Source organism: Nannobrachium achirus, assembly GCF_963921795.1.
Source record: "Nannobrachium achirus genome assembly, chromosome: 10".
NCBI lineage: Eukaryota > Metazoa > Chordata > Actinopteri > Myctophiformes > Myctophidae > Nannobrachium > Nannobrachium achirus.
Genome location: NC_137819.1, coordinates 25,646,297 through 25,659,217, shown reverse-complemented (window position 1 = coordinate 25,659,217; position 12,921 = coordinate 25,646,297). Strand labels below are relative to the sequence as shown.

Here is a 12,921-nt window from a genome sequence, read left to right as displayed (position 1 = left end):
CCCAAAAGTGGTACACAGTATCTCTAAAGTCATGTCATCAACATGGATCTGTCCCATTTCCCATATTCCCTCCTGATTGGCTACCATTGCCTTCTAAAGTCTGTGTAGCCTATGCGACCTGACAGTCGCTTATCTCCCTATTAGGGAGTCTTACTGGTATTATGTATATGAGCTGTTTGAACTGTTAGTTGTTAAGATGTGTGCCTATAGTGGTGTTTCCATAAAGCCTCTTAATGCGCATTAAGCCTTTTTCGCTTAAATCTTTTTATGGAAACACTTCAAAATTTGAATAAACTTTCATTATCCGCAAAAACTTTTATCCGCTTGGAAGAGGTGGATTTTGAGGCTTTATCGAATAAAGTAAATGCGCATTTGTGAATGGAAACGGGTCAGACAATAAATGCGAATACATTATGACGTTCTGGGTCCATATCGTCCTCCAACTTAACACTTTCCCTTGCCGCTTAACGTCCATTGTATAGGGTTAGCCTACAAAACAAACCGGTTGTTTGTTACACACGGAGTGACACAGACCCGTGTGTAAATTCCTCCCATTTTCACCTCCCGGAGTCAAGCCATCCGTGGCTAACCCTTCCTCATCACACGTGCCAAAAGTGGCCGATCTACAAGCTCACAGCAGCTCGCATCCGCGTCTCCACCAAGGTCTCCGCGCCGCGCTGTGAGCTTGCAGATCGGCCACCTTCCAGAGGACGCTGAAACTTGCAGGATGCAGCGATCGAGTCAGCAGTCAGACGTGCAGTGCTCATGTCTCGGTTCGGTCTGAAAAAATCTGCCCGATCAACTCATGCGACCGTCGCTAATTCGAATGACACCCGCAAATGGAAACAGGCTAAATTCGCTTTGGCTTAATGAGAATTTATGATAATTCGCTTCCTATTTTCGAATAAGCTTATGGAAACATGGCTATTGATTGCCTTCCAAAAAGTAAGGAACAAAGCGTGTCCCTTGTCAGTTCAATAAGGGACACGTCTTATAGTTTCTAAATAAGAGACGGTGCCTAATAAGGGACAGTTAATTGGCAACCCTAATTCTGTGGCGCTCTGCAGTTTAACTAGACTGTTTACTGTGTGTGTTCACCATTATATCTACTGTGTTTACCACCTTGTTTCTGTTGTTTATAGTCTGTTGTTGTTGTTGTTTGTTATTGTTTATTCATGCTGCCATCTCTGTATCTCCCTGCATGGGCAGTTTAAGAATAGGGTGATAATCTTGTGTGAATAATGCTTACGTGGTCACAGCAGAGGACAACATAACCTACATAGTGTAGCGTGCGTGCGCGTGTGTGTGTGTGTGTGTGTGTGTGTGTGTGTGTGTGTGTGTGTGTGTGTGTGTGTGTGTGTGCGTGTGCGTGTGTGTGTGTGCGCGCACGTGCGTGCGTGCGTGCGTGCGTGCGTGCGTGCGTGCGTGCGTGCGTGCGTGCGTGCGTGCGAGCGAGTGAGAGAGCGAGAGTGAGAGAGAGAAGTGCCAAGGACCATGTTTATAGTGTTTAAGCCACAAAGCTTTTGCGGTGTAGCCACGGGTGGGCCTGACTAGGCCTCGGCCCGTGCACCCATTTCGTTTTTGTGCCCACCCAAAAATAACTAAAACTTTCGCTTTGCGGTGCGGTGCGGTGCGGTGATGCATGGCTACCTAGGAAGCAAAGAAAGACCCCACAGTTTGATTTGATCATAGCTTAGTCAATTATGAAGCAATTTCTAAAATTAAAATGTCTCCATGTGGCTTGGGAAGGCCACTTCCATGAAATATTACTGTATTATGTCCCTGTAAATATTTAAATGTTTAGCTATTTTAGCCTATTTAGGCCTAGAATTATTGAATGCTTTAACCAGTGAAAAATAGCAGATATACAAGCTCACAGCGTGGCACCGAGTGCCGCGCTGCGAGCTTGTAGATCTGCTATTTTTGAAAAAGTCGTGAAAATGAGTGCAAATCTTTGAATATATGTATTTTCAAAGCGAACGTTTGTAACTCAGATTCAGCTTCTGGGTGGTCCCTGGAACGAATTATTTTGAGATGGGGTTTTGTGGCCAAATACCTATCATTTTGGGGGTCCTTGACATGAAAAGGTTTGAGAACCACTGACATTGTAGTCTCTCAAGAACAGACTAACTGAGCTCCAGTTGAAGTGAAAAGGACCTCTTCTTTGACGACGGCTGGCCAGATTGCTGACTTATAGAAACGTAGGTTTTTCAAAAAAAACCTTAGAAGGATTCAAAAGACACTCATAGAATCGGGTAAAAATTCGAATTTTCACGATTTTTCAAAAATAGCAGATCTACAAGCTCGCAGCGTGGCACTCGGTGCCGCGCTGTGGGCTTGTAGATCTGCTATTTTTCTATAGCTAAAGCATTCTAAATTTAAAATAGCCCGATGTACAAGCTCACATCTGGGCCCACCCACATTGTGCCAGGCCTATAGCCAGTTGGTAAATCCTGGCTACGCCGCTGCTGTAAAGCAGGGACGTGCTGGCCATTGGGAAAAGCGGGACAACTCCCGAACGGCCGGTTCATTCCCGGCCTGGACCGGCCATTAGGAAAAGAATACAAATAAAATGTCGGCCTTCGTTCCATTTTGGGGGCTGGGCGGCCAACAAAGAAAATCGTCACTGTCGGGCAGAAACCTTGTATCTCCAAGTTTCAAATTTGTAATTTTTTTTTCGCAAAGCCCTGCTTCATCATACAAGGCCGTTGCACAAAAGTAGTGAAAACAGCAGATCTACAAGCACACAACAAGCACACCGCGAGGCGTTGTGTGCTTGTAGATCGGCTGTTTTCACTAGTTTAAATCATTTTTTAAATTATAAATACAAACAAACGGTTTTGGACATACAAGGTTTCCACCGGACAACGACAAAATATAACTCATGTAATTGGCCCACTGGCTTGTCACTTGTCATGATCTGAAATGGCAAATCTTTGAGTAGCTGCAGCGCCATAGAGAGAGATCTCTCTCTAGAGAGAGATCTCTCTCTATAGCGCGCAATGAGGGCCTCTCCAACTATTTTTTTCCCCGGGCTGAATCAGGGGCCCAGCACGTCCCTGCTGTAAAGCAATGCTTTCTTCCACTCTGCCACGCTGGTAAAGCGCTAGATGGACAGATCGCTCTTTGAGCCCTGTCCTCTCTCCATGTTACCCATCACTCCGGTTGACATGAGTTATATTATGGCCCTCTAATGTTGTCATGTATTTTCCGAGCGCATGTCATCCGAAGGCTGTTGTCCGTTGTTGAGTTGAATTACCAGGCTGCCCGGTTGGACAGAGAGGCCGCTCTCTAACCAAAAGGTCACAGGTTTGATCCCCGGCAACAACCACGACATCCATCAGATTCACCTCGGGTAGCAATGCTCTCGCGCTGCTGCCCCCTGCCCGTTTTAACAGGGTACTGCAGACATCAATCTCCGGGGGCAACGGCTATTATAGTGCATCTTGCCTGTATTTCATTTTAATGAGGACTTAATCTAATTGTTGGCACGATGAAAAAACAAGGTATATCTTCCGGCTCTTGTCCTCCCCTCCGCGGGAATAAAACCAGGAGTTGTGCTCACTCCCGGGGACCGAAACAAGTGAGCCAGAGCCATAAACGGACCTCATTGTGCTAATGAATTGCAGCCATTCCAGTAATGAATGGGGATACACAGTGAAACACGATGTGAGCTGAGAGAGACATGCTATGTGCTAGAAGTTCTTTTTCATTCATTTTCCATTCCTTATTTTTAGATCACTTGGACGAGGTCTTACTCGTGAAAAGCCGCTCGTGATGAAGATAACAAGAAATTAATCTGGAAGTAGGCTATCCACCCCCGGGGACCGCTAAGTCAGTTTCATCATGGCGTTAGTTAGTACCTCCATTAAAACTCATTCAGAACGGGTACATCATTATTTTATGCTTTAACTATTGAAAAATAGCAGATCTACAAGCTCACTGCGAGCTTGTAGATCTGCTATTTTTGAAAAATCGTGAAAATTCGAATTTAGACCCGATTCTATTAGTGTCTTTTGATTACTTCTAAGGTTTTTTTTTAAAACCTATGTTTCTATGTCAGCAATCTGGCCGGCCATCGTCAAAGAAAAGGTCCTTTTCACTCAACTGGAGCTCAGTTAGTCTGTTCTTGAGAGACTACTGTGTCAGTGGTTCTCAAACCTTTTCATGTGAAGGACCCCCAAAATGATATGTATTTGGCCACGGATCCCCATCTCAAAATATTTGGTTCCAGGGACCACCCAGAAGCAAAATCTGAGTTACAAACGTTCGCTTTGAAAATACATATATTCAAAGATTTGCACACATTTTCACGACTTTTTCAAAAATAGCAGATCTACAAGCTCGCAGTGCGGCACTCGGTGCCGCGCTGTGAGCTTGTATATCTGCTATTTTTTAATAGTTAAAGCATCCAATAATTTTAGGCCTAAATGGGTTAAGACCATCATGTACCAGCAATGTTTTCCAACGGATAACGATCTCTCAGAAAAACGCCGCCTTAATGGCCCAAGGGAAAGAAAAGAAAAACGGAGGGAAAAAAAATAGTTGCTGAATGCAACTAGTCGTACTTTGAATAATACGAGGTTACGCTTTTACATTTTAAAGCACATCTCGTTTACTAATAAATACATACACGCTTACTGTACGAGAGAGCAAGGGCGTACAGGCAATGAAACAGATATATTTCTTTATTAATGAGCTCTAGGGGGAGGGGAAAACGCCTCTGATGTTTCGGGATGTTTTGAAGTGAGCAGAATATTGAATATTGAATCTGGAGCCCCAAAGACTGCGGAAGGAAAGGAGAGAGAGATGACGAAAGGAGGGAAGCTTCCAACTTCAGGGTCAAATAAGGACTCGCGGGTGTAAATATTCTAATAAAGTTGCTAGGATCAAAGATCCTGGACTCATCTGGTAAACCTTCCCTCCTCGTTCATGTGCTCTCCCAGACTCCTACGGTTTGCCTCTCTCATCTCTGCTGCCGGCCTTGCCGCCTGTCGGCTTCTCTTTCTGTCTGTTTCTATCTAAGCCTCCTCTCTCTCTCTCTCTCTCTCTCTCTCTCTCTCTCTCTCTCTCTCTCTCTCTCTCTCTCTCTCTCGTTTACATCATGTATCAAAGAAATGTGTAAACGGAGCATATTGCAACTTAGAGAAAACAATCTTACAAAACCATGAGAATAGTGCATTTTCCGCCAGAAATAGTTATACATCAATATAGGAAAGCTTTGGGACAAATAGCAGAACATTTTTCAAATGTATTAAAAGGTAGTTGTCGTCTTTATACAGTATGTTTCTATTTCTATCTCTGTCTGTCTGTCTGTCTGTCTCTCCCTCCCTTCCTCTCTCTCTCACTCACACACACACACACACACACACCCAGTCACGCACACGCACGCACACGCACACGCACACGCACACGCACACACACACACACACACACACACACACACACACACACACACACACACACACACACACACGCACACACACACACACACACACACACACACACACACACACACAGTCTCTCTCTCTCTCTCTCCCTCATTGCTGCTACCACCCACTCCATCTCTGGCCCCTCTGCCCTGTTGGCAGATACTGTGCATCCCTCCCTGGCCTCAGATAAAACACTAAAATCTTGCTCTAATGGCTTTCCCGGGGCAACGCATCGAGTCGGGGTTGCTCACCGACTTCTTTCCCGTCATTATCAGCCTCATTCCCTCACTCGCGTTCTGGATTTCTGGACCCTCGTGGTTTTGGAGAAATATTCAAATTAAGCAACTTTAGGTGGGAGTTTTAATCCGGTGTTTGTTCGTGTGTGTGCGTGTGTGTGCGCGTGCGTGTGTGTGTCTGCATGTGTGTGCTTGTTCTACAGGTGATCCAGATCAACTTTGAGGAGTTTGACCTGGAAATAGCCTACGATACTCTAACCATCGGAGACGGAGGGGAGGTGGGCGATCCTACCACCATACTACAAGTGTGAGTATTAACCCGGTAGCTATGATGACGTATCATGTTGCACTATGTCGCTGTTGTCGGGTGGAAACCTTTTATGTTCATTTTGTATTTATCATTTTTCAAATGATTTAAACTAGTGCAATTAGCAGATCTACAAGCACACAACGCCAGTGCGAGGCGTTGTGTGCTTCTAGATCAGCTTTTTAGTAAAGCCTTGTGCTTTACTTAACGAAAAAACATACTCATTTGAAACTTGGAGATACAAGTTTTCTGGCCGACAGTGACGATATATAGTTGCTGTCAAACAGAAAACTTGTATCTTTTTTAATGTTTTTTTTTTTTTTTTTTTTTTTACATTAGTGCCCTCTACTCATACAAGAGTGGCGCGCAAAATTAACAAAAATATAGCTCACATGTGTTGTATCACAACACATTGCAGGCTTGTAGATCTGCAATGTTTTTAATTGTTGTTATATTTTTAAAATAAAATTGGTTAAATCCATCTGTGGGTTTTATAAATATTTTGCCAATGAAAAGTATTAACAATGGTGTGTGAGCTTATTCCAACTCCTCTTCTTTTTTCTTTTTTAAAAGTAATTGTTTTGGAGTTGTTGTGTTAAGCAGCCATTCTGTGTTAGCCTACTTAAGGCCCTATCATAAGTGGCGTTTCCATAAACTTAATCGAATTAGGGAAGCGAATTATCAGAAATACGCATTAAGACAAAGCAAATTTAGCATGTTTCCATTTGCGGGTGTCATTCGAATTAGCGACGTCGCAAGAGTTGATCAGGCTGATTTTTTTCAGACCTAACCTGAGCACTGCACCGTCTGCACGTCTGACTGCTGTGACTCGGTCGCTGTCTAGTAGTGGGAAGAAGGGATTATCAGTCATCATCATGGCCCCAAATAACGTTTAAATATATTACAATTGGCGACGAGTCTCTTACGAAATTGGCAAGAGTTCCTCTCAATACATAAAGCTACCGGTTCACCGGGAAAACCGCGGTCGCGTCGCTGCACAGTGGAAGTTTCAGCATCCTCTGGAAGGTCAGGTGGCCGATCTGCAAGCTCACAACGCGGCAGGGAGACGTGGATGCGAGCTGCTTTGCCTGTGAGCTTGTAGATTGGGCACTTCAGGCACGCAACACCGTGGGATGAGGAAGGGTTCGCTCGTCACCGATGGCTTGAGGTGAAAACGGGAGGAATTTACACATGGTCCGTGTCACTCTGTGTGTAACAAACAACAGGTTTGTTTTGTGGGCTAACGCTATACCATGGACAAAGCGGCAGGGGAAATGGACGAACGTCATACTTTATTCGAATGTATTGTCTGACCCGTTTCCATTCACTTTTGCGCATTTAGTTTATTCGATTAAGCCTCAAAATCCTCCTCCTCCAAGCGGATAATCTTTTTTGCGGATAATGAAAGTTTATTCGCATTTTGAAGTGTTTCCATAAAAACATTTTGCGACTAAGCTGTTAATGCGCAAAAAGTGGCTTTATGGAAACGCCATTATAGTACAGTCTGGGGTGATAAGCCATCACCACGGTGTAGTCTTTTAACATCAGAAAACTACAACATTACGTCATTAGCCGTGGTAAAGGGCTATCACCACAAACCTAGACATCTCTCTCTGATTTTACCTTCAGACATCTCCCCATCACTGACTGGTCGATCTAGACCAATCAGTGTGCCCCATGGTTTCAGAGGCACCGAGGCATCATTGTCACAGTGATAGGACTTCACCGTGACTATGATGGCCTCCACTTGTTATCTCGTTTTTAGGTGATAACTTATCACCTAAAAGTTGAGATAGATAGATAGATAGATAGATAGATAGATAGATAGATAGATAGATAGATAGATTTATTAGCCCACAGGGGAAATTCAGTTGCCCAGAGGCAGCACAGCAGTTTAAGGTTACAAGTTACAAAGAAGTAAGAAAAGGAAAAATAGTACTGTAGTGTACAGTCCAAAGAGCAAGCACAAAAAAATAAAATATAAACAAAGTGTCGAAGATCTACTTAAAAAAAAAAAAAAAAGAATACATACATAAAGTGACCACGAAACATTCAACGCTCATAAGTGACACGTCACACACACAAAAAGAGCTATACTCAAAGCATAACTTAACAAACAGTGCAAAAAAAATAAAAAAAGTGCACATAACAGTCAATGCTAGTCAATGCAGTCATGCAACACAAGTATCACACCGCCATATCAACACAGCAATAGTACACAGTACAACCAACACAACCCAATAGTGCAGGGCCAGAAAATAAGTGACCACCCTTCACCTCGGACTATGATAAAGCCTTGGTTCCTTTGCACCCAGATGAACTATACAGTGTGTCCTCGACTGCCCTGCGTTCTCCCACATCAGCCAGCGCAGCCGTGTTGGAAGATGATTGTAGTCCATGTTTGACATGTTCTGTTCCTTTAGCGGCGCGGTCGCTCACACTGACAGTTCAGCGCACGGCGGCACTTTAGCTTGTGCTGATTGGACGGCCGTCTCCCTCTCTGTCCTGATTTATCACTCCTGTCACCCAGGGCAGTGCTTCTCCAATGCTTTCATGTCAAGGACCCCCAAATTGATTTGTATCTGACTCAACCCCCCCCCCCCAGTTGCCAGGGACCCTCATAAGAGAAGACTTGTCAAGATTGTGTTAAATAATCTGTGGTGTAAAGTAACTAGTACATTTACTCAAGTACTGTACTTGAGTACAATTTTGAGGTACTTTCCTTAAGTCCAATTTCCAATACTTTTACTTCTACTCCACTACATCTCAGAGGCAAATATTGTACTTTTTCTCTACTACAATGCTTTGAAAACTTGAGTTACTACTTACTTAGATAACTTAGTATACTTAGATTTTTATTATTATTACAAAACATGAATACTACCACTACTATTAAACATTTCGGCCATTTAAAAATAGCCATTCTAAAACGGCTAGGTCCATTCCTTGATTCTGATTGGCTGGTTTCCTTTTAATTTCTGTCGTATATGTGACCATAATCCACACCTTGAATCAGTTTATATCAAACCCAGGTGCATTATTTCTTTCCACAGTGTTCCACAGTCCACCAATTATCTGCACCTGTGTTGCTGGCTTGGATACCTTTTAGTACCACGTTTAGTACCACTTTCACACCACTCTACCCAGGTCCTTGTAGTGGAAAATCCTGGCACAAATGGGTGGTGTGGAGTGGTGTGGTGTTGGGCCATGTCAGTGGAAAAGGGGCTTATGAGAGCCACTGACCCAGGGCCCATAAAGACTGTTGAAAATCACAAACACAGCCAGAGAGAAGTAAGTCAGAGAACTACAGGGAACACCATAGAGGGTTCAAAGCTTCTAACACGCCTCCGACACAAGCCTGCGTATCCATCCACTATATCAACTTAGACACAGTCACATGGCATCGCCCTCGCTGACGGCAAAAAAAATGAGATGTCATGTCATAATCCTCCCTTCATCCCACGTTGGACGGAATTGCATGCCAAGTGGAAAAGGCTGAAAGACAAGGGTATGCATTTTTGACTGCATTTCTGTATGCATAGCCGACTGGGTAATTGCCTTATTAAATCCCACCCCATCCCTTAAAACACAGTGAAAAACAGTTGGAAGGTTGAGGTGTCAGCACTCTATAAACCCCGCTGAAATCCTTGGCACGCACGCGGGCAATACAATAAGCACTGTCTTGCCTCATTACCCTTGCCTTGAGTGTGACAGTGTACACGGGGCTAATGAGAGGCAGAGAGTGTGTAGACAATCACAGAAAGATATTTGAAAGTCAATGAGACAATATTCTGTCTGACAGCTATCTGTCTTTGTATACATCAGAGATGGGAAGTAACGAAGTACAAATACTTCGTTACTGTAACGAAGTACATTTTTCAGTACTTTGTACTTTACTGAGTATTTATTTTTCTGGGTACTTTTTACTTTTATCCGTTACATTTTAACACAAGTATCTGTACTTTTACTCTGTTACATTTTCAAAACAGGCTCGCTACTTTTTTTTAAAATGAATGTTGCGCCGCTGCACGGCAGATGAAACGAAACAATAAAATACTCAAGTAGAAATACCAGTAGCATTGTCGTAAGCGGATCTCCAGCATGTTATGCTATGTTCAGTCGTAAGACGGTGGTGCGCATCGAAAATAGCAGATCTATAAGCTCACAGCGCGGCTAACCGCGACGCATTGTGAATTTGTAAGTCTGCTGATATACTCTATGGTCTGCTGACACCATTTCCGCATGTAACGTCTCACAGCCAATCAATGACTCCTATTTCACGCATCCCTCTCTGTGATTGGATGGGATACTGTCTGGCTGACTGTTGTTGTTTTTATTCAACGTGAAGAAAGTTGGCAGTAATCGGATTGCGTTACTGACTACAATTTTTGGGGATCGTGGGATATGTATAGGCCTATATATTTTTTATATAAGTGGTACTCAGTCTAAAAAGGTAGAAAACCTTTGCTGTATTTAGATTTCACATCATAGTTAGGAAACCAATCCTGGGCCAGTTTTAAGACGTGTGTTTGGTGGGGATCTTTTAAGTTTAATATCCTTCAAATTCTATTGGCTTTGCACAGAAACATACGGTAAAAATACTTTTACTTTTACTTTAAAAGTACTTTTCAAAGCCTGTACTTTTTACTTTTTACTTGAGTAATTATCTGAATGAAGTACTTTTACTTCTACTTAAGTACAGAATGCAAGTACTTTTCCCATCTCTTCTATGTACGGTTTCTGTCTGTCTGTACAAACATTGGCATGCCCCAGTGTTGATTTCGTCGACTAAAATGTGACAAAAACATTTCCGTCAACTACCTTTTTTCACTGTCGTAAACTAAATAAAAACTAAGCTATGATGACTAAAACTAAGACTAAATTATATTGACAATTTCGTCAACAAACGAAAACTAGACTTAAATAGTGGACAAGAGATCCTGTAAAACTAAAAGACAAGTCATTTTATGTTTGGTTGCGCTCGGGTGTTGCATTCCCCCCCCCCCCCTCCCCCCCCCCCTTTAAAAAAAAAACTTCACCATGTATATTTAATCACTGTAACACTGTGATATTAACTCAAAAGTTAAGAGTGAACTGAATATGCTGCTCGAATCGATCTGCGTTCACAAAGATCTATTCTGAGTCAACAGTAAAAACTGATAACCCCCCGCCCTCCAACCCCCACCCCGGTTTGTTCATTAGTTTTGAAACGTTTTGACAAGCCCCTCTGCGTTGCTGATGCTGCTGCTGTTGTTGTTCTATCCCACGCCTATTCATTTATTTTTCATTTTTATAATTTCCTTCGTGATTTGATTACTGTGTTTTCAATTACTTTCTTCCTCCGTTTCCATTACTGTTCGGCGGCACTAAATAACACAAGCGCTATTGTATGGATGATATGGTAATATTCATGATGATAACAGTGTGGAGTATGATGAGTATGAGCATGATGATGATGATGATGATGATGATGATGGTTGATACGTCAGTGATAATCATGTCAGTGATTACATTATAACTATCCTTACTGGCGGGTGGAAATCTCATATGACCAGTGGTGTAAAGTAATGAAGTACTTTTGCTCAAGTACTGTAGTTAAGTACAATTTTGAGGTATCTTTTCCGATTCTACTCCACTGTATCTCAGAGTCAAATATTATACTTTTACTCCACTACGTGTATTTGAAAACTTTAGTTACTACCGTAGTTACCGGTACTTTGTAGATTTTGATTATTATTATACAGTATGTGTCACAATGTGATGCATTGTGATCTTGTAGATCTGCTATTTTCAAATATTTATATACATTTGAAAACCTTTTATATACATTTGGAAAACTTTTGCATAATGAGTACTTTCTACTTTTGTACTTTAAGTGCATTTTGATGCCAACACGTTTGTACTTTTACTCGAGTACATTTTGAATTCCGGACTTTTACTTGTAACAGAGTATCTCTACATTGCAGTATTGGTACTTTTGCCTAAGTAAAAAAAAAACTGCATATGACCAAAACTGTTACTTTTCAAAGAGTCAAAATAGTTTTTGCTGCTTTTTTTTGTGTGTGTGTGACACCACAGTATGACGAAGTAGTGCTTTCATTTACCCAAAAACTAAAAAAAGACTAAGTTTAAATGCAGAGATACAGGGTTTCCGCGCCATGACAGCAAGGCTATAATAAATAATAAACTGACATGATGATGTGGTGTGTGTTGCAGCCTATCAGGGAGCTTCGTTCCAGACCTGATAGTCAGTATGACTCACCAGATGTGGCTGCACCTGCAGTCTGACGAGAGTGTGGGCTCCATAGGATTCAAAATCAACTATAAAGGTAAGCACAGTGAAAAGGAAGGAAGTTGGACTGCGTGTGTGTGCGCATGCGTGCGTGCGTGCGTGTGTGTCTGTCTCTGTGTCTATCTGTGTGTGTCTACTTGACTTGAGTATTTCCATTTATCAATGCTGCATACTTCTACTCCACTACATACACTATCAGCGGCAGATATTTTACTTTTTAATCCACTATAATGATTTGAAAACATTCAATTGTAAATCTTAGATTTTTATTATTATCACAAGTGACAACAGGGCTTAACAAATTAGGCCTCATTTGTTTACTTTGTCTATTCAAAAATATGTGATCTACAAGCTCATAGCAGTTGTGAGCTTGTAGGATCAGTAGACCAGTTCATTTTAAAAATGTTAGTACTTTTACCTGTGGCACTTTAAGCATATTCTCAACACAAATACAAACAGAAGCCTTTTACTTGTAACCGAGTATTTCTACGTTGCGCTATTGCGTACTACTGCACTTCCATCACTGGCACAGACAACAGAATATAAATGAACCAGGAGGTTTGTTTCTTGTCATGTCTGAATCAAGGGGACTGTACTGTCTGTGCAGACTACTAGTGCCCAGTAGCTCATACAGACTTACGGTGTCTTGTTTAG

General features: G+C 42.2%; 1 protein-coding gene across 1 annotated transcript in view; it reads left to right on the top strand.

Moving 5' to 3' along the window:
* The window catches only part of csmd3b (CUB and Sushi multiple domains 3b), a gene marked incomplete at both ends in the record, with an annotated part of 797,030 nt that overhangs the window by 562,489 nt on the left and 221,620 nt on the right, over positions 1-12,921 (top strand). Inside the window, 2 exon segments of the mRNA XM_080735998.1 lie at positions 5,872-5,975; positions 12,192-12,304. Of these exon segments, the coding sequence (XP_080592124.1) occupies positions 5,872-5,975; positions 12,192-12,304 (217 nt within the window).